General features: G+C 40.5%; 1 protein-coding gene across 1 annotated transcript in view; it reads right to left on the bottom strand.

Annotated features, from left to right (window-relative positions):
- The window catches only part of LOC101832146 (integrator complex subunit 6-like), a 73407-nt gene that overhangs the window by 11635 nt on the left and 39619 nt on the right, over positions 1-22153 (bottom strand). The window contains exons 10-18 of the mRNA XM_040744640.1: positions 21724-21818; positions 20621-20731; positions 18208-18426; positions 17194-17317; positions 15687-15829; positions 13395-13629; positions 10680-11054; positions 8196-8289; positions 1912-7461 (exon numbers count right to left, since the gene is read on the bottom strand). Coding sequence (XP_040600574.1) covers positions 7353-7461; positions 8196-8289; positions 10680-11054; positions 13395-13629; positions 15687-15829; positions 17194-17317; positions 18208-18426; positions 20621-20731; positions 21724-21818 — 1505 coding nt within the window. The 3' untranslated portion in view covers positions 1912-7352. The remainder of the gene's footprint in view (positions 1-1911; positions 7462-8195; positions 8290-10679; positions 11055-13394; positions 13630-15686; positions 15830-17193; positions 17318-18207; positions 18427-20620; positions 20732-21723; positions 21819-22153) is intronic.

The following is a 22153-nucleotide window of genomic DNA, read 5'->3' as shown; positions in this document are numbered from 1 at the left end:
CACACTTCAGGGTAGGCTGCATGCCCAGAAATATTTGGCCAACAAAAAATGAACTCCATAATGGGAGGGGGCTTTTTGTTTCCATTTTTGTTGTTTTGGCTTTTTTGGTTTTTCTACTTTTTTGAGGGGTGAGAAAATATAAAGTCGGTGGGTAGGATCTGAGTGGAGTTGGGAGATAGGAAAATACAGTAAAAATATACTGTATGAATTTATTTAAAAATTAAGAAAAATAAATTCACATCATAAAGACAAAGAAAAATTATCCTTTGACTCCTAGTTCACGGGAGACATGTAAGTATACTTAGAATATTATATTTGTGGGTATTTGGGCAAGCAAAGATTGCTTTTGCCCTCCAAAACAATACAGAGAAACCCTGTCTTGTAAAACCAAAAAAAAAAAAGATTGCTTTTGCTTGTTTTTGTAGTTACTAGGGACCAAAACCAAGACTTCAAAAATGTTAGGCAAGCCTTGTCCCTTGAGACACATCTTTAGTCTGTCCATTTATTATTTATTTGTTGATTTATTGAGACAAGTCTCACTAAGTTGCCCAGGCTGGCATGAAATTGCCAGACAGGACTTCAGGTTGCAATACTCCTGCTCAACCTCTCGGGTAGCTAGGATTATAATCTTGTGCCTACAGGCAATCCTAACTAAGTTTTTTTTAAAAAGAATAAGACCACTGGCCACCAAGATTGAATTTTAATACATTCAACTAAAAGCCATTAGTTCCAGTGTTACTACTGGGCATGGTGGCACATTCTTGCAATCCACGCATTGGAGAGGTTATGGCAGGAGGATGCAGTGTGAGGCCAGTTTGGTCTACACAACAAGAACCCAACTTAAAGGGAAAGCAGAAGGGAGACAAAGAAGAAAGTTAAAATTCTCTTCTTATATACGTGTATATATGACAATGCACTTACGTCTAGAAAAATGAGTGGAACTGTGCAGATGTGGTAGTACACATCTGTACCTCCAGCATTTGAGAGACTGGGGCAGGAGTGGAGTTCATAGACAGCTTCAGCTATAAAGCAAATCTTTGACCAGCCTGAGGTCTACGAGAGCCTGTTATCAAAATGGCAGCAGCAGCAGCAGCAACACCACCAAATTGGCAGATTTCATAATGCATGCAAAACCACAAACTAAATTTTCAAATGTGAACATCTAACAAAATTTGTGCAGGAAGCCAGAAACACGATGGTTCTCAGTCTCCCGAGTCATCAAGAGAATTAATTGCAAATCCCCACACAGCGAGTGATCTATGCCCTGCCACCTGAGTGGCAAAAATGGAAAACCAAGTGACAAAAATTCAACACACTGGGGGAAATAGGTGGAAGATTCCCAAATTACTGGATTCAGGTGCCCAAAACCACAGTTGAAGGGTTATACTGAGGCCTCAGGGAAACGAGGATCCGGATGGAATGTCCCGTCTCACGGCCTTCGCTGATCATCCTGGGCTCTGGTTACACACCCGTTCAGAAAGTGCTCACCTCCCTAGGGCATAGACACAGTTCTGAAGCTGAGTCTCCGGCATTACTGAGGTCGAGAATCCAAGCAAACTCACCACCTATGGGTAGTTCAAGATTCAAGGAAAACTGCTACGCCTAAGTACCGCTGGGTCCAACATCAATAACTTTAAGGATTCAAGAAAAAAAAATTGCCACCCTTAGGGCCCCCAACATGGTTCAGTTCAAAGACACAAGGAAAACCGTCACCCTCTCAGTAGCTGAGGCCAGGTCCTAGCCTGGTTGAGTTTGAGGACACAAGGAAAACTGCCACCCCGGGGTTGAGACCGAGCCCAACATGGCTGACGCAGAAAAAAAAAAAAAAAGTCTCCGTTTGGAGGATTTATCCTCGCCTGAGGATGAGAAGGTATAGTTAAGTAAGACCCTTTCTTCCCAGTAGAGACTTACACTTGACGGTAGCTGCAAAAGTAGCAGAGGACTCACAGAGAAGACGACTGAGAAACCGCTGAACGGAGAAGTCCGTTGAGCCTCCCCGACTCTCCTCCCACGCAGAGTTCTAGCCTCCTCGAGATTCTGCGTGCATGCGCAGAGAAGGCACGTAGCCTGCGCAAAGTGGTTACTGGTTGGGCAGAACACCTCCACAGATCTCAGGCAGGACCTCACCAGAGGGAAGCCCACACAATTCTACAGAACAGTTGAGAACTGGCAGCTCTAAACAAACACCCCTCATAGGTGTCCTCAAAGAGCCATTATAAATATCCTACGGAACAGACCCATGAGTTGCAGTCCACGCTAAATGAGCTCACCCACGGAATAGTGTATGTATCTCGGCACTGAAATCCTGATGTTGTGGAGCAGGCCTAGTCATTGTGCAGCTGTATGCTGTGTGGTTACTTGGAACTTTGTAGAAACCGGTACTATAAGTACTAGCCACTAGCAAATGCCACCCCCCCCACACACACAGTTTGTCTGGAATGGAAAGAAGTGAAAGGATACTCTTATATTTTGGTTGTGAGCCTAGCCTTTAAAGGCTGAGCCATCTCTCCAGCCCGAAATGAAAGAGTACTAGTCTTACCAGGAATCTGATTAGTGACTGAGATCAGAAAGGAAGTAACTGGCCAGCTACTGCTGCTGGGCTGCTGTCCTCTGCCCCAGTGGGAGACTGACCAGAACTTGTTACACACAAGCCTGGAGATCAGGGAAACTGGCTGCCACCAGCCCAGGAGTCCTCTGTAGACAGGCTTCAGTGGCAATTGCCACAAGAAAGATCTTTAAAGGAGCCACTCTTTCTCACTGAACAGGACAAAAGGGAGCTAGTGAGCAAAATTAGCTCTCATCCTGAGGGATGCACAAAATGCAGCAGACTTAATGAGTGGTGCTCTACAGGTATGTTGAATATATTTTTTTAAGCATTGTTCAAGTTCTCTGCTTCTTTTTTTTCATTTTCTGAAATGAATAGTTGTATCTAATGGTCTCCTACTATTATTGTGGAGTTCTATGTTTCTTCATCATCTCAATTCTTCTTTCATTTAACTTTTTCCCATTTACTGCATGTGTATAATTTTCACATCTTGATGAATTGTCCCATTTATCAATGTAGAAGGTCATTATTTGTTTCATATAACAATTTCTGGGTCCATGCCTTGTATTGTCACGAACCTCATTATTGATCATTTGCACAGAGTAACTGCTTTTACTTTTTCATTTTCAGTCTGCTTGTGGCTTTGAATGTCGCGTGCCCCTTGCACAAAGCATATGGTTACATCATGTCCTTTCAAAATCCATCCTCCCAATAGTCAATAAGCATACTGACATATAATTCTCACATACTGCTATTCATCCATTTTAAGTTACAGTTCAGTGGCTTTTGGTAGCTAACATTTAAAAAATCATTAACTATGTATAACATAAATTTGTTACTTTCACCCATTTTAAGTGTGCAATTCAGTGGCTTTTTGCATTCACAATATTCTATAACCATATCACTCTCTCTAAATTTATTTACCCCACAAAGATAAACTCTGTAATCATTAACTCTACATTATCCTCAATTCCCAAGATTTAACCTAAAACCTAAAGGTAACCTATGCATTTACCTTCACTGAGGATTTCTCTTTCTTTCTGTCAGTTGCTGTCTTTTATGTATGTCTGTTCCTTTCAGCGTGGAGAACACTGATGTTCCAGGCAGTGGATAGTGATGAACTCCCTTATTTTTTTGGTCTATCTGAGAGTGTCTTAAATTCTCCAGCATTACTGAAGGTTTGTTTGTCCTGACTGACAGCACTTCCCTTCCACTGCTTGAATCCACTGCTCTCCTTTCGAGTGCAGTGCTGGGAACAGCACCCAAGGCATTGTGCAGACTAGACAGTTGTCTACCAGAGCTACACACACAACTCCTTTTTAGCATTTTCAATCTTATTATATTGCTTTTTGCCTTCCCAGGCTTCTGATAGGAAACCAAATGTTAAACTTAGGGCGGGTCTCTTGTATGTAACAAAATACTCTGGCGGCCTCCAGAATCTTTTGTCTCTTAATGGTTTTATTATGTCAGTGGCTCTCTGTTTCTCTGCTTTGCACTTCCTTGAGTTAGGTGGGTATACAGATATACATCTGTTAATAAATTTGAGAGTTTGGGACTGCTGGGTCTTTAAATATTTTCTTTACATAGTCTTCACACTGCTTTCTCACCTCTTCTTCTAGGAATCCTATTAATGTACACTAGGGTGGTTTGAATGAGAATGGCCTCATAGGCTCATATATTTGAATACTTGGTCTCCAGTTGGAGGAACTGTTTGGGAAGGATTAGGAGGTGTGGCCTTATTGGATGTGTGTCACTAGGAGTTGACTTTGAGGTTTCCAAAGCCCACACCATTCCAGGTTAGCTCTCTTTGCCTCTTAAGACAGATAAAGACATAAGCTCTCAGCCACTGCTCCAGTGCCATGCCTGTCTGCCTGCTGCCATGCTCCATACCATGATAGTCACGGACTCACCCTCTGAAACTGTAAGCCCCAATAAACACTTTCTTCTATAAGTTGCCTTGGTCACAGGGTTTTGTCACAGCAATAGAAAAGTAACTAAAACATACATATTTTTCAGGCTTGATATGGCCCATGGGGTAAGGTGAGTCTGTCAAATTAATTATTGGTTTTTTGTTTTGTTTTAGTGCTAAGACTTGGAACCCAGGTCTCTTGACAGCTATATCCCTCTGTTATTTTCACTTTTCTTAATACTAGTTTCTTTTATGCTCCTCACATTGGATACTTTCAGTCAACCTATCTTCAAGTCCACAGGTTCTTCTGTCTGCTAAAATCTGTTGTTGAACTCTTTTAGGGAATTTTCCATGTCAGTTTTTATACTTTTCCGGTCCATACTTTCTATTTGCTTTCTCTTTTTGTTAACTTATTCATTATATTTATTTATATACAATCTTCCTGCTTTTATTCAGCCATTTATCCATGTTTTCCTTAAGTTTCTTGATATCTAAGATTTAGAGTGTTTATACATTAAATCCAGTTACTATGCCATTTTCAAAATCATGGGTATATCTTGAAAAGGGTTGGACAAGTGTAGGTTGAAAAACCACAAAGCTCTCCTACTATGTTCTCATGACTCTGCACATTATTCCACTTTCATTTCGGTTATTATAAACCGGAGACAGTACTCCAGTGCCCCACACTAGCAAATAAAAACTCCAGTTCCAGAAATGGGTTGTTGCTGTGTGACAAGACTTTTCCTGGGGAGACACTAAACACATGTCTACTCAGCCCAGACAGGGAGCCAAAGACAGACCAAAGTAGGGATACCACCAAAGTCCAACTAGATGGGCCAATGAGTTTTATTGGGGTTACTTACGGGAATCTGAGTGAGGGGTCACTTACAGGAACTGACTCAAAGACAGCCGCATCACCAAAGTCCACTGGAGCACAGTGACAGCTCACAAAGCTGGGAACCTGGAGCACACTGCACAGTCTGCAGCATCTCAACAAGTTGGAGAGTGTCCTTTCCAAGTGCCTCAGTTGGTCTAAACCTCTTCCAGGCAGCTTCACTGGTTTCTGCTTCTTCCAGGCAGTTGATCTGGTCTCAGGGTCTTCTTAGCAGTTTGTCTTGTCTGAGAGAGACTCTGAAAAGTCTTGTTTACTCTGGCAAGGAGGAGCCTAATAAATCTGATCAGTTTCAGGGACTTCCTGAGCTATTTTTATTTGTTTGCCTTCTCTTAAGGGTTTTCCTGAGTGATGGAATTTTTCAATCTGGAAGGAAACTGATAAACAACAGCTACCTTTTTTTGAGTTGTTGCTCAATGGGGTTACATAGACATCCATGTATTATAGAGTATTGTCAATACTCTTAGCTCTCTCTAGAATTTGATAATAAGATTCTATTGTTAAAGTAAGTCATAGAACATGGAAAAATCAAGCTAGTACTTATTTGGAAGCTTCATCCCTATTGGTTAGCATTCATGGTGCTAGAAGATGCTATGCACATTGCTAGAGGAAAAAAGTCATTCTCAATCTCACTTAGATGCGAACCCTGCAAACTACAACAGGTCTGATAAGATGTGCCCATTGGTGCAATAATGGCATGTTATGGGAGTAGTCAATCACTTTCTGATTGGATCTAAGGCCGCTCTAAGAGAAGTAACCCATACCTGTCACTGTGACTAGATACGTCAGTGTTCTAGAGAAGAAGCTAATACTGTTATTCTCCTAAAAGGGCATAGTATGAAAATTACTCCTAATGACATGCAGGTTGACCAGTTGCGTATCTGTGTGCGAAGTACTATCTACAGCAATTAGCTTCTCTGATGAGAAGTGAGAGATGCACTGATCTATCAGTATAGCATTCATAATTAAGAAGTCTCTGTGCCTTTATTTGGGAGCTGGTTGTTGGCCCAAAGAAAATTCCAACTACAATAGTGTCTAACATTTTTTCTGAAAGGAATGCTAGGACAAGAGACATACAACTAGAAATGTATTAGCAATAAACTTTTGAAAATCAATAAAATGATTTTATTTCATATATGCAAAGTGAAAATCTCTTTGATCACTTACATTTTTTACAAATAAAAACAACAATACTGCTCCATATAAACTTTTATATAAACATCAAAGAAAATATACATATTATTTTTCCTTTTAGTGCTTCCAAAGCACAAAATGTACAAGTCTACCTGAAGACTTTCTGTTGTCACATGCAAGAACAAATGTCAGAGGTTAGTGCAGCCTCAGGTGCACTTTGTAATGTTTCTAGAAAAAATGGAAGAGCACTGGAGGTAGTTTGGTTGGTTACTCTCCCTGCCCCTTCCCAGAGAGAAATAAGTTACCTAAATAGCAGCTTTTTACTCTTTGATTCCAACTATCCTGAATATTGCATGGTTTAAAAGGCACAGCTAGAAATTGGTGAGTGGTGATTACCACTTGGATTCTATATGCTCACTTGTTTTATGGGACACAATAAGGATACTAAGCAGTGGATACTAAGCAGGTGGCCCCTGCCCTCTCTGAAAATGTCTGGAATGGTAACGCTCAAATGAGTGAACTCTGTTAGCTGTAGTAGGAGCAGCAGTGCTTTGTGATTTAACATCACTTTTCCTAGTTGGAAAAATAAAGAAGGAAATTAAAAAAATACTTTCAATTATAAATCTTAAGGCAAAAGCCCAGATTTACTTCCAGATAATCATTAAAATATCTAGTCAAACACTTTTCTTAGCCTGAGTTAGGTCATTTCCTTCACTCAAACATTCTAGTGGGCTTTATTAAGGTCCCATTCCATCCTACAGCACTTGGGAGGCAGAGGCAGAGGCAGGCAAATCTCTGAGTTCAAGGCCAGTCTGGTCTACAGAGTGACATCCAACATCCTACAGTGTTCTTTTTCCTCACTTGTCTTGATATTAACATGATGATCTGCTGTTGATGTGATTCACATTGTTAAGAAGGTAATGGGAATCTATTTTTTCTAGTACCTTCTCAAGGTACTGAATTAAAACTCTTCTTTTAAACCTGAAAATAAAAAGAAATATTATTAACCATCACAAAAGACTTGATAGTGTGTAAGGTGTTGTGCAGCCTGCAACCCAAAGGAAAAAAGTCACCCTCATGGGAAGATACTAACTTACCAAATGTGACACAGACAGATACACACACACACACACACACACACACACACACACACACACACACACACACTAGCTAGGAGTCATGAATCAGGACTCTAGTTGTTGTAATTTAAAAAGCAATGTGTGACGTGAGAGAAAGATGCAACAGAGCTCATGTGGAGGGTTTTTTAGGGGAAAGAGAATGGGAAAAGGGAGGAAGGGAGGAGGGAGATTGGTTTCTGGGGATAGGAGCAGTAAAAGAGAGAAGGGGGCAGAGAGACAGAGAAGCAGAGAGAGAGAGACAGAGAGAGATGGAGAGGTGAGCAGGGCCCTTTTAAAAGTGGGTGTGGTGAATGTACACAGGTGGTGCTCTTAGTGGCTGCAGCTGAAGACATATCCTGTCAGAACCCCAAGGGCAGGCCAGCAGAGATGCCTGAATACTAACACTGGTAGTCCCCATCTCAACACAGTAGTAATCAGCATTAACTATGAGTGAGGAGAAGTGTTTTCTTTCCAGATGAAGACAGAGCCTATCCCCTCTTTGTCTTTTATTGGATCCTACAACTAAAGTAAACAAAACAAAAGAAAAACAGAACCAAAAGCAATTAGAAAACATTTAGAAGTACTATTTATACCCACCTTGCAGCTTCCTTGATAGTAAACTCAACAAACTGTTTCTTCATCTCCAGAGGTCCTTGCACTTCTTCAAGCAAAATGAAAATCCTTTCATACTCTAGTGATATTACAAAATTCAGTGTTATAAAAACATGAATGAGAAATAAAATTCAATCTTTATGAATCCTCTGAAATCATTATTCTTGGGTAGAAAGTCATAAGCATAGCTGTTATGTTAAACACTAAAATCAAAATGTCTACATACATTTATGAAGGAAATTCTTTTAAACAGTACTCAAATGAGGTAAGCTGAATACTGGTTGCCCCAAACTGCCCTAGTCCATGAAGCCTGTGATTTTATTACCATAGATGCTTTATATGCTTATAGAATTAGGTTATGAATATTGAGTTTGTCCAGGTTTATGCTCAGGGGTTCCATGTAACCACAAATATCCTTCAAGATGGAATCAAATGAACATATGATTGCTTCTGGAATAGGGAAAATCAGTTTTCTTTGCGAGTATGGCTCATGGTAGTAGATGGCCTTGCACCTAGGAGTAGTACAAGGTGGATTCAGGTAGTTACTTAAAAAAGAAGAGAGGAAGTTGAGGGGGTAGGAAGTGGGGTAGATTCATGGAGGATTGTGGGTGAATAGGATCAAATATATTATATATAGGTCTCAAAGAATTAATCTAAAAATAGAATCTTTTTTGTTTTTTAAGACAGGATGTCTCTGTGTAGCACTGGCTGTCCTATAACTCTCTCTGTACATCAGACTGGCCTTGAACTCACAGAGATCACCTGCCTCTGCCTCCCAAGTGCTGGGATTAAAGGTGTGCAAAGGGGAAAACAGTGTTCTGCTGCTGACTTGATGCAGGGGGGATGATGGGCACAGCAAAGTGCAGCCAGTCTTCAGAAGCCAGAAAAGGCAAGGAAACAGATTCTGCCTTTATCCCGGAGAAGAAGCATTTGCCTTCACTTTAGTGAAAATATAGTCTGAATATGTAGTCTGAATTGCAAAGCTGTGAAGTAATCAATTTGTGCTGTCTGCTAATGAGATTTCCAGAGATCTACAAGGATAACACCAACTGGCAAACTAAGCGATAGTGGAGAACCTACATTAATAGCCCCTCCCTGATGATAAGGTTGATGATTACCTTATATGCCAAACTAGAACCTTCATCCAGTGACTGATGAAAGCAAAGACAGATACCCACAGCTAAACACTGAACTGAACTCCTGGAACCCAGTGACAGAGAGGGAGGAGTTATGAGCAAAGGGGTCAAGACTGTGCTGGTGAAACCTAAAAAGACAGCTGACCGGACAAGGGGGAGCTCTTGAACCCCAGATTGATGGCTGAGAGGACAACAGGGGACTGATCCAGACTCCATGAATGTAGTGTCAGTGAGGAGGCCTCAGAAATATCTGGGGCTTTGGGTAGTAGATCAGTGTTTACCATGGCATACGAATGAACTTTGGGAGCCCATTCCACATGGAGGGATGCTCTCTCAGCCTGGACACATGGGGAAGGGCCTAGGTCCTGCCCTGGATGAAATGACAGACACTGGAGATCCCCCCAAGGAGGGCCCCACCCTCCCTGGGGAATGATGTGGAGATTGGGTTGGGGGCTGGAGGGGCTGGTGAAGGGACAAGGGAGGAGGGGTAGGAGAGGTAGCTGGGATTGATATGTGAAGCATTCATGTTTCTTTCTTCCTTTCTTCCTTCCTTTCTTTCTTTCTTTCTTTTTTGTTTTTAGAGACAGGGTTTCTCTGTATTGTTTTGGAGGCTGTCCTGGAACTCGCTCCGTAGCCCAGGCTAGCCTTGAACTCACAGAGATCCACCTGCCTCTGCCTCCCAAGTGCTGGCATGCATGTTTCTAAACATATATTGAGAAAAAAAGAAGAAAAATAAAACCCTAAAGCAATGTTGCATGTCTTCAGTATGGCTCTTCTAAATGTATGAAGTTCAGTGAAATGTACAGATTTTTGGTGTGGGCTAGTGTTGTTATGATTGGCTATTTCATTGCTGCTCTTTAATGCTTGTATTTGTGAGCTCATTGCAATTAATTGATATTCATTTAAAATGAAAAACATCACAATAAAAAATTGAGGTGTCTGAAGCTATGGGTCACCCGAGAACTTGTTACAGTAGTAAAATGAAACTACTATAAGTTTAGGCCAGAAGAATCACTTTAAATTATGTAAAAGCCCAAGATTGACCAAAAATGCATGTGCAGACTCTACTCTGGGCCTAAGGATAGAGCTTTGTTGGTAAAGTGTCTGCCCAACAATCACGAGACCCTAGGTTCAATCCTTAGGAGCACCTTGTCTGTGCTACCACATAGTAATGCAAGCACTATGGAGGTAGAGACAGGAAGATTAGACAATTATCACCTGTCTGGACCACATAGAGAGTCCAAGGCCAACCTGAGCTGTATGAGAGACTGTCAAAACCAACAACAAAAACCACTTCGGAATCATACAAGAGGGATCTCCCGTTACTACTTACTTCGTCCAAACTTTCGGACTTCCTTCATCAACTGATGCTTTATGTCAGCATTGATGCCTTGTGCCATCGCAGGAGTGATTTGCATTGAATTTGGCACAGTTTCCAAAGCAGATGCCATTGGGATTTTTCTATCATCTACAGAAAGAGTGCAGGTTTTGGCTCCTCCTAGAAGTATATTATTAGTAGGTTTGTGAATGAGTCCATCTTTCCTGAGGCCAGTAAAATCATCAGATAGAGAATCCAACTGGTTGGACATAAGGCCGTCTCCTGCCACATTCATAAACTCTGCTGGAGCAGATTTTAATAAGAAGCCATCAGCTGGGCTTTGCCCGTTTTCCATCTTGTCTTCATGGATGTCATGAATGGCAGTGGCATCTGGAAAGCAAATGAAGAGGTTGAGCTGTGAAGTGGGCACACCGTGTCAGCCCCACAAGGACATCTCCATGTTCCTCAGTTTCAAGGAAACGATTGCTTTCATTGATGAAGAGGATGGAAAAGACGGAGATCTGAGACTCTTTCCACTAGGAATGCATACACAAATCAACATACCAATAAGTAAGTACTCATAGGTCCCTGGTGCTCAGGGCTTAATGTCACCCTGTATGCTTCAAAATCACACATAAACTACTACCCTTTACTGAGTTTGAATCTCTACAACTTGCGTATACAATATGCTTCCTGTATAAACCAAATATTCTGAGAAAATGCATGCCTATTGGGACTGACTAAACATTCCGTCCTCCCCTGCAAACAACTGCCTATCTGTAGACGAGTCTGTCCATTTCCCTTTTGATGCCAAAGTAATTATTTTTCTAATCTCAGGCCAGCACCTCTGTGTCATTTACTTCTCTTCTGCGGTATCAGGGATCAGGGTAGCAGCTGGGAATCAGCAGTGACCAAGAAACAAAGGAACTTGCTCCTGTCTGTCCTTACAGAACCTGGAGTTTGATGAGGCCATCAGAGAGGTCTACAGAGTGAGCAACAACACACTTGTAACTGCTTTCATTTGAGGAAAGACATAAACAGGGGATGACAGAGGGAGCGTCCAGGGCTGCCAGGTGGTGGCAGGATCTTCTGGGAGATGCTAATTTGTGATGAGGGCAGGAGATACAGGGGAGTAAGCCAGGAGCAGTGGGATGAAGGGTAAGGAGGCTATGGATGGAACTTGATGTAAGAGAGGACTGTGGTGTCAGGCCACGTGAAACTGTGTGGATCATGGTTAAGAGTCATGATGTATCCTGAACGTTAGAAATATGGAGGATGTATTTTCTGTATGGATGTAGCATGCTTCTATTTATCTAATGGCATCTTCACTCTGACTTCAAATTGAGAGAGAAGATGGGTAGAAACTAAACAAGAATGAGAAGCAGAGAGACCACCTAATAATAATAGCTTGGTGAAAATTCATGGAATTGTGGAGTGAAGGAATGGAGAAAGATAATAAAATACAGGGATTAAATTGAACGTCAAATTACTTCATCCTGTTAATGGAAGAAAGAGAATCTTAAAAATCATGGTGATTTTTGAGGTCTGTCACCTGAACCAACTGGATACAGTCATATGTCCAGGAGCCAGCATATTATTGGCTTTGATGATACTCACGATACTCAAAACTTCCTGACTCTGATTCAGTGGATTTAGGTTGATCACTCCGCACCAACAATACAGTGTTAGTTACACTACATTCTAATCTAAGGTTCTTCAACCCTACAGATCCTTAAAGGTGATAGAGATTTTCCTATGGACTGAGGGGTAATATCGTTAACCGCCAAGGATGCCAGCAGAGCTATTCTGGAGAGAGGCAAAGCTACACATTTAGTTGTAGCTTTATTGTCTATTATACTCCAAAATGGAGGCACTGAGTCCATGGTTAAATACAGGGTTGAGAGTAGGGGAATGGATTGTAGACTAAAGGTATATATATATATATATTGGGAGTTGTTCAAATAGAAACCCAATTTAAAGCCCCAAGGCTGCAGGGGACCACTTCAGGAAGAGAGCACAGTTAGAAGAGGTTCAAGGATTGAACTGTGGGGGTCAGTCGTATCTAGCTGTGAGAAAGAAAGGGAGCAAAGAGAAAGGGATGGAAAGGAGTCACTTTTAGAAAGAAAAGAAAACTATGTGTCTGCGAACTCAAGGGCTTCCCTAGAGGAAGACATGAACAACTGAACCAAAAACTATCGAGAAAGAAAGGCAATGTACAGAAAACCCTGGTGATCTTGAGAATTGTCTCAGTGGGGTCAAGGAGGCAGACCCCAGATTTACCAGTTCAATTATGAATAGGAGGTGGCAGTACGGAGAGTCATTGCTGATCCAGCTTCTTAATAGTGAGCCTACTTTACCTCCTTAGAAACTTGGTTTATCTTCCTAACTTCTGAAGTTGATCCAAATGGTTACAGCACACATGCTCATAACTACTTTTTGTACTAGCCTATGTTAATACTTGCTATGCATGTTTTAATCATTAATTATGGCATTAATATCATGTGTTAATTAATAATTATGTATCTTTTTCTTCCACTCATATGGCTAAGATAGCTAAATCAGGGTTTCTGCTCTCCAGAAGGTCTGTTGTGCCTAACATAAGATGCCTTAATAATGATTTACTTAATCAACAAATAAATGAACACAGAAAGCAATACAAAGGCAAAACAAAATTTTTAACGTGTTAATCCTCTAGGAACCATAAAGGAAAGCACAACCACTACTCTATACCTGGATGTACAAGGGTGGGTTTTATGAGGTTTGGACAAGATGGGAACCACGAGGCTGAGAGTGGTCCCTTTCCGCCCACATGGTTAGTTATAGTAGGTGGTGTTTGTGGTTTCCTCAACAGCAGGGACATACTCCGCCTTCTCTTAGATGACATAGGACTGCAGGGTTCTCCAGGACGTTTCACTTTGTTTTGTGGCCCTACTACAAACTCATCTGCTTCATCAATCATCATTCCCTAAAAAACATCAATGAACATGTTTCATTTAAAACAGAAGCTCAAATGTCAAAAAAACCCAAAAACAACAATTTAAGCACTTTTCATATACATACCCCCTGAGCCATGCATCGAATCATCTAGATTAGCTTTAATTATAGTCCCTGTAGCAACTCTGTTATCAGAAAATGCAACCCAATTTTAATCCTATCTAAGTGGAACAAGGAGGAAACTAACATGCAGGTTTTTGTCTAAGGTTAATAGAGAGCCTCAAACCAAACAAGATGAAATAAATCCAGTCATCTTTAAATATCTTCTTAAAACAATTTATGTTGTTTTATGTTGTGTGCACATGTGTGCTTGGATGCACCACATGTGTGTAGGTGCCCAGCAAACCCAGAAGAGGGTCTCAGATCCCCTGGAACTAAAGTTTTAGAAAGTTGTGAGCCACCTAATGTGGGTGCTAGGAATCAAACCCAGTCTTCTGCACGTGCTCTTAACTGCTGAGCTGTCTTTCCAGCAGCCAAGGTCATTCCTCATTCCTTTTTTCCCTTTTTTCTTTCTTTTTTTTCCAAGACAGAGTTTTTCTGTTTAACAGTCCTGGCTGTCCTGGAACTTATCCTGTAGACCAGACTGACCTGGAACTCAAAAGTCACAGAGATCTTCCTGCCTCTGCCTCCTGAGTGCTGGTGTTAAAGGCGTGCGCCACTACCTCCCAGACACAGTCACCCTTTTTAAAGTAATACAAAAACTATCTTTTGTCTGGTGGCGCAAGCCAGGCAGTGGTAGTGAACAACTTTAATCCCAGCACTCAGGAGGCAAAGGCAGGTGGATTTCCGTGAGTTCGAACCAGCCTGTTCTACAGGATAAGTTCCAGGATAGCCAGGGCAATTATACAGAGAAATCCTGTCTCAAAAAACCAAAACAAAACAAGAAACATCTTGCACTAGCCCTTGGTAGGGTTTAAACTCATCATTAAAAACACTGATTATTCCTCTACAGGGTAGTGCATGTAGACGGTGAAAGGCAGGCAAATGTGAAAACATCATTCCCTCAGACACAACCTCAGATATATATCTGTCTACCTTGGTGAGAACAGATGAACACAAAAATCAGCAATACCTTATCTTAGCTAAAAGCTGTGTCATTATAGACAGCTCAAGAATATGGGCATTATTACTTGGAAAAAACATGGCAAAACTATCTTTCTAAAAAATGTTTCCCTTCCATTAACCATGCAAAAAAGATAATGTTTTTACTGAGCATCTACTCTATGCTCTTAATATTCTAAACAGTGTAGGTGTATAACTCAGTATTCTTTACAGTTCTGTCAGTTTGGTGTAATTGTTATCCACAGTGTTACATGAGGAATCAAGGCACAAAACATTCAAAATCTTTAACTATGGATTGGCATGAGCTGGAATTTTTTTAATACAATTTGATGACAAAGAAAGATACGGAATATATCCATAACTTACATCCATGTTTGCCTACAGAAGTGTAGGGATAATCCCATTTCTTTTCATCATTAAAATGATCAAGTCAGTTTGCACCGCGCGCACGCGCACACACACACAGAGAGAGAGAGAGAGAGAGAGAGAGAGAGAGAGAGAGAGAGAGAGAGAGAGAGAGAGGAGAGAACATCGTAGTTCAAGAGATACACACTATAGATATGAATCATGGAAATGGAGGAAATACTTGGTATTCTCTATATTAAAAGAATTAGTGTGTGGTAGTATGAATGAATATAGAATGTGGATCCAGAAATATGTGGCTTTGTCAGCCATCACAGCATTTTGATATCTGACCACTTTAAGCCAAGATTTCTTCTTATTATAGGGTAGATGTGATTTATCTTTCAAAACACTTGTGAGTACAAACAATTATTTAAAACACCAAGTCCCACTATACACTCAACAAATGACAGCTATTGTATTCAATTAACACAACTTACATTAGGAGACTCCATTTCTCACCTACGGAGTCCTAGTGTCATATTTACCTCCGAGTGGAATACATCTGGCTAAAAGGACCAAGTTACAGCAAAAGTATAACAGACTCAGAAATGGGTATACTACCTTCTTATCTTGTTTAAATGGATTGCCGAAAGTATGCAGTCTTTTTGGTTGATCTGGATCAATCTCTCGTAGTGGAGAAGCCAGCATCTTTAGATATTCCTGATAGTTGCCCATTTGTGCAACTGGAACACTATGAAGTGAATCTGTAAAACCAGCAGCAGAGAAACTAATACTTAAAGCTGAAATATATGGCCCTTTTGAAAGGACATTATCATAGCTAGCTCGGCAATGTGTAGCTTAGCACTATAGTCTGGAATCTTGAATCTAGTATTCCAGGATCTATCTAGTGTCATCCTCAGTACCTAGCATCGTCTCCATTTTTACTAATCAGTGGTCTACAATTACTATACTGCCTCCAGGCTCACTTGACAAGAACTAGCAACTCCTTTACTTACTTCCCAACTCCATGTAAAAATGGACTTGTTTCCCGAATACCATCATTTGAATTCAAAACACTGTACATTCTGCATTTTTGTTCTAGTGTTCTGTTTCCAATAAAAAGATTTATTTTCGTTTTATATGTATGGTTTGCCTACATGTAAGTATGTGCACTGCATATAGGCCTGGTATATGCAGAGTCTAGAAGAAGACGTCACATCCCCTGGAACTGAAGTCATGGACAGTTGTGAGTCACCATGTAGGTGCTGGGAACTGAACCAGGGTCTCTTGTAAGAGTAGACACTGCTCTTAAATATTGTGCCACTGCTACAGCCTCTCTGTTTTCTGGAAAAGGTTTTCACTCTGTAGCCCAAACTAGAATCAAGTTTGTCGAATCCTCCTGTCTCGGGCTCTTGAGTGCTGAGCAACTATGCCTAAGCACTCACGGTGTTCTCTCGTCACAAAGGGAGTCTTGGTTAATGAGATTATCATCTAGAGATTTGATTGCATACACTTGGAAAGTTCTCTTCCTAGGAAACCTCTATTCACACACATGAAAGGTATAATAGCAGAGACTTGGCTAGAGTTTGTCCATTTTTTGTGGATAAGTAACCCCATTCAAAATTAACAAGCTAAATAAAGAGCAGTTGCAAACAGCCACAATATTCCCAGACATTATCTAGAGTTCACTGCTTTCATGGGGAATCGGTATTCTCTTCTGACTTTTTCACAGCTGGCTGGTGCAATCAGTGTCTGAGGGTGTAGGTTTGGAAATCTGACATACCTAGGTTCTGCCACTTTGCAATGGGCTAGCCCTGCCTGAGCAAGCTATTAAAATGCTTGCTCTTCATTTCAATGCCTATAAACTGGGCATAAAATCAGTATCTCTCTCCTGAGATTTTGAGGCTTGCAAGAGTGAGCCCACATAACAATGGCAATGGTGGTACAGAATGCTGACTGACACACACCTGCCTTTAAACTGGAGGGAAGAAAACTCGGGAGATGTAGGGCCTGAGTGACTATGAGCATTGTGAACATTAACACATTACAAAATAATTCTGCAATGAAGTCTTTCATGTAAGTCGTATCTGCTATTCTCCTAAAGAAAAGCAGTCCACGATTGAGTTACCTTCATCTTGTCCAACAATAAACTTCCGTGTTTTCAGTAGATTGGATCTCATTCTGGTCAACTGGTCTAAAAGTCCTCTACGTGGAATATCATAAGCATTTCTGTATGTCTGAGGTTTCAAATCCTAATTTAAATGAAGCAATCTCAGTTACTCCTAAGGCTTTTAAAATCTTGCTGAAGAGAACTATATTTCATACAACCAATTACAACTAATTTCTCTAGTAGAAAACTTCTATTTATTGTTCTGAATGTTAACATACCCTTAAGTCATTAAAGTCACTGGGGATATACTTTTCAAGTCCATCATTTAAAACTCTAAATTCCAAGATTTATATATACAACTGTATCTGTCTTGCTTGTAACCTAGATTTAGTCCCCTAGCAGGCAGGGAGGTGGGCTGCAGCAATCTCACGTCACGATGGGAACTGCTGACTGCACATGAAGTGACATTGGCTGAGGGCCTAGCTGCAGTGCCCTTGGAGTCTGCTGCAGCCCTGGTCTGGCTCAGGCATTCTCTAAACTGCACAGCGCTTCCTCATCCCCATACTACTTGCTGCTACTCTGTCATAGGTGCTAGCTCTACATGGCAGCCTGCCTACTGCAGTTTCCTTTCCATTTTACTGTTGACAGCTGTTTGGTGCTCATTTCTACCAACCAACGTATCATGTCCATTTAATCTCATCTTGGTATCTGCTGGCAGAATAATCTCAAAATGGCCTCACTAATAATTAGTAACTCCAAGCTGTGCATGGTGGTGCATGCCTTTAATCCCAGCACAGGCAGAGGCAGGCAGGCCTCTGAGTACAAGGCCAGCCTAATCTACAAAGCTAGTTCCAGGACAGACAGGGCTACACAGAGAAACACTATCTCTAAAAACCAAAATAATACTATTACTACTGCTACTACTAACAATAACAACTCCAAAATAGGCCATTGTTTCAAAACTAAAGCAACACAAACAACAAACATACCAGGAAAAGTCAGATAAACATGCCTGTTCATTGCACAACTTACCTTGTTGAAGAGCCCTATTTGGAAGCCAGCAAATTCTTTGGTATTCAATTCTGTCAGTCTTGGTGCACTTTCCCCTATGATTTCTTTCAACAGCTTTCTAAAGTTTTTATTGTGAGCCAAGGGCAAGCCACCTCCAGAATGGTTTTTCACTTTGATACCAATCTCCTGGGGGGGCTTCTTCCCCACTGATGCTAGTATTCGCTCTGACTCTAGTTTGGTCTAAAATGAAAGGACAGAATATGTTATCCGAGTATCTACTATACCATCATTTTATTATTTAAGAAAATACTTTAAGAGCCCCACTGAACACTTTTCATGTGCAAATCACAAAAAACAGTTAAGTGAATATTTCCCTATGCAAACACAGAGGGGACTGGAAAGACAAACGACTTCATGCATGTTTTCTTTTGTAGTGTCAAAACTATGAACAAATCATGGAGAAAATAGAAACCATGGGCAAGGATTTCACTCATAGACATGAAAAAGTGCATATTGTTACTGCAAAATCTAATCTAAATCAACACATTCAGTTTGGATCCAGACATAAAACTCTGTATTCATACATGTAAATTATTACTTTAATTCAGATCATATAGACTGGCATTATATTTGAAAACATAAAAATAATTTTTTTAAAAAAATGTGATTATCCAATAAATCTTATAAATGTAAAGCTTACATTAAAATATTACTAAGCAAATACTTTTTAATGTCTACTCAATAATTTTATCACCAAACATTGGGAAGTCCCCTTAATAAACATTGTATCAATTCATTTTGCTTGAATGATTTAAAGCATGGTATTTGGCATATTTTGAGCTTTAGATACATCTGAGATGGTTCAAGGAACACTGGTGACATATTAAATTAACAATTAGAGAAATAGAAATTAGTAACAATCGCTTCTTTTTCTAAAAAATTCAATCAATGTTCAGTAAGCCCCCAATAATTCTTTTATTTCTAATGGATTGGCCAGAGATATTTATTTTCCCTAATTATTTGGAATACATACATACATGCATGTATATATAAATATGCTTAAGAAAATTCTTGAGTCACGAAATGAGAGAAAAGTAGATAAAGGGTCTGTTTCTTTGAATGGCCTTGAAAGCACATTCAGTTAGAGAACACAGTGTGTCCCAGGAGGTCCCAGCACTTGCAGTAGTTTCAACTCTCTTCACTTTTCTTTCATTGTGGCCATACCCTGACAAAGCCGTAAGGGCCAAAAAGAAAATCAAATTAAAAAAATAGATCAATAAAGATAAATAACCAAGGTGTTTGCAACAACAACAACAAAAATCTATTAGCAGAGAGGAGTGTGGGTTAGGGGACTTGTCAGGTCAAAAATCTGGGCTTGCCTTTATTCTCTTTTGCACTTACAAGCACGCTAGACTAGCATGCCTTTGTGAGCTTTAGAATGGCTTTACATTTTTGCTCATTCCTAGCAAGGCATGCCAGCACCCCAATTGTGGAGTCCTATAGGTCCTTAGTAAAATCTGACACTTTGCTTAGCACCCGGTTTTCTTAAGGCCAAATTTGCAAACATACTCAGCTTGAAATGCTGTAGTTGCTGCGCATGCTGCTTCCTACCTAAACATGTATTTGTGGATAAGAGCGCAAAGCCGCTGCACTAATTTATCACACAACACAACTGTATGTCAGTAGCACTCTAACTGGGTAGTTTCTCAGACATCTCCATCGTACAAGAATGGTCTAGTTCAAAGTGAGAAATATGATAAGGAGGGGTGAGTGGAAGATGAGGTTCCAATAGAGAGGGCCAGGCAAGGGACAAGGTGGAGATGGTGAATGAGGTGGGCTCTAAAGGAATAGATGGAGGGCAAGAGAGGAGGAAGAATTCACTCTCCAGGGCCCCTTGGGGTCTATCACCCTCCAGGTGGAAGAATACGAGTCTCATGCCCCCCTTCTCCAGGGACAAGCAGGCAGCTTTATCCAAGGGCTAGCATGTGAGTATAAGAACTTAACATGCCCCCTGAAAAGCGATTTCAGGCAAGGGCTAGTGAATGACACCAGACCTTGGCATGCTGACTCACAAAACGGGGATGCTCTAGCCAAGTGAATTGAGGAGAAACTAGTTGGAGGACAGACAAAATGTGACCCACAAGAGAATCCTATGAAGCCTCTGCCCCTCTTAGGCCACAGAATATCAGCCAGCATGTGGGCAGAACAAACTGGCAGGCAGAAGGAGAAATGGCACAGCATCAAATGATACTGACAGACCCTTAACTGCATTTAATGGTGAAGCTAGAAGCCATAGAGAATCACATCATTACTAATCCATAAAGTGTAGAGATATATACACATTTAGTTTGAAAAGTTACAATTACACTAAAGAATAAGGAAATGCACTTCTGAGGGCAAAGGATTTTGGTTTGTTTGTTTTTACCAATACTACCTGTTGGCTGAGTTTTTTAAGGTAAGAGATAACACTGTAACTAAGTCCACAATCTAAATTATCTGATATCAGATTTGGAGCTCCCATCATCCTTAGTGCTTTCTTTAATGGCTATAAGGAAACAAAATACACAACAGTAAGAATAGAATAAATCTTAAATACTCAAAAGTTCAGTTATAAGGGGCAAGGGGACATGATTCATTTCTTAGAAGTCAAGGTGCTGCACATAAAACCAAACATGGAACATTAAAAAGTGGCAATGAAAATAGCAGAGAAGTAAAGAGCAGAAAAAAAATCAGAGGAGAGTGGGTAAGAAGAGCAAGTAGCAGCCAATTGAAACAAGTACATTGCTTTCAGTCTTAATCCCCATCATTGAATGTCTGCCCACTGCATGACTGCAGAGTCCACACTTGCCATGGCAAATACCAACACAGCCCACTTTCTCCTCCCAGCAACACCAATGGTCCCCTTGAAGACTGCCTTTTCACCTCTAGAAACTTGGCATCAACTTAAGACAGCAACCCCTGAAATGGTCTTGATCATCTTGATTAGGATTGCACGACCAGTTCAGAGTCATTAGGCATTGTTTTCTCGAAGTATACAAAAATAGAAGAGGCCAAGTCATGTTCTCTTCTCCTTGGATCCTCTCTAATACCAATGCCTCCACATCATGTTATATCAAGGTTGCATTTAACCAGCAATAAAGAATTATAATTTCTTGCGAGTTTTGTTTATGGACTGAAACATCACATTGAGTTTCTAGAGTTCAAAAGGGAAGTTGATGTAACATGAATTGAGACGTATTTATCCTTACATTCCAGAATTACAATTTTATAGGGTTAGTTTTAATAAGAGAAACATAGATGCGTTTATAACAATGACCATGGCAGTTAAAAATAAAGGAAACAGAAAGACAATGCTCGTTTGTGTCATCATGTCATCTGCAAACTCTTACATATGGCTTGAGAAGACAGTGATGACACAAATGTTTGTAAAGTAAAAGGAGTTATCTTCTTGTAGGGGTAAAACTTGATTCCTTATTCCTTATGACAAGAATCATCAGTGACAGTTTATACGTATATATACACACAAAAAATACATACTATTAAGTAGTATGGAGGCAGAGTTTTTAAGTAGCTGTCAAAAGCCTGTCGCCACTTCAGATTTGGCTTAAGCTTGTGAACTTTAAACAAGTCATCTGTAACACAAAACCAAGTAATCATGTTAGTCCAGAACCAGCTTGCAAGATCTAAAATCAGGCAACTAACATCTAGAAATCAGATTTGATTCAGGTTAGATGAACATTTCATGGCAGCTTATCTAAACCATCCTTCCTAGTTGTTGTACCTACCAAAGTTCCATATAGATGTTCTCCAACTTACAATAGTTCAATTGAAGACTTTTTTTAAACTTAAAGATGGTGGGAAGCTGGGCAGTGGCGCACACCTTTAATCCCATCACTTGGGAGGCAGAGGCAAGAGGATCTCTGTGAGTTCAAGGCCAGCCTGGTCTACATAGTGAGTAGTGAGTTCC

The sequence above is a fragment of the Mesocricetus auratus genome, unplaced genomic scaffold (assembly GCF_017639785.1).
Source record: "Mesocricetus auratus isolate SY011 unplaced genomic scaffold, BCM_Maur_2.0 Super-Scaffold_100003, whole genome shotgun sequence".
NCBI classification, from domain to species: Eukaryota; Metazoa; Chordata; class Mammalia; order Rodentia; family Cricetidae; genus Mesocricetus; species Mesocricetus auratus.
The sequence above is the reverse complement of the archived record's forward strand: the minus strand, read 5'-3'. Positions and strand labels throughout refer to the sequence as shown.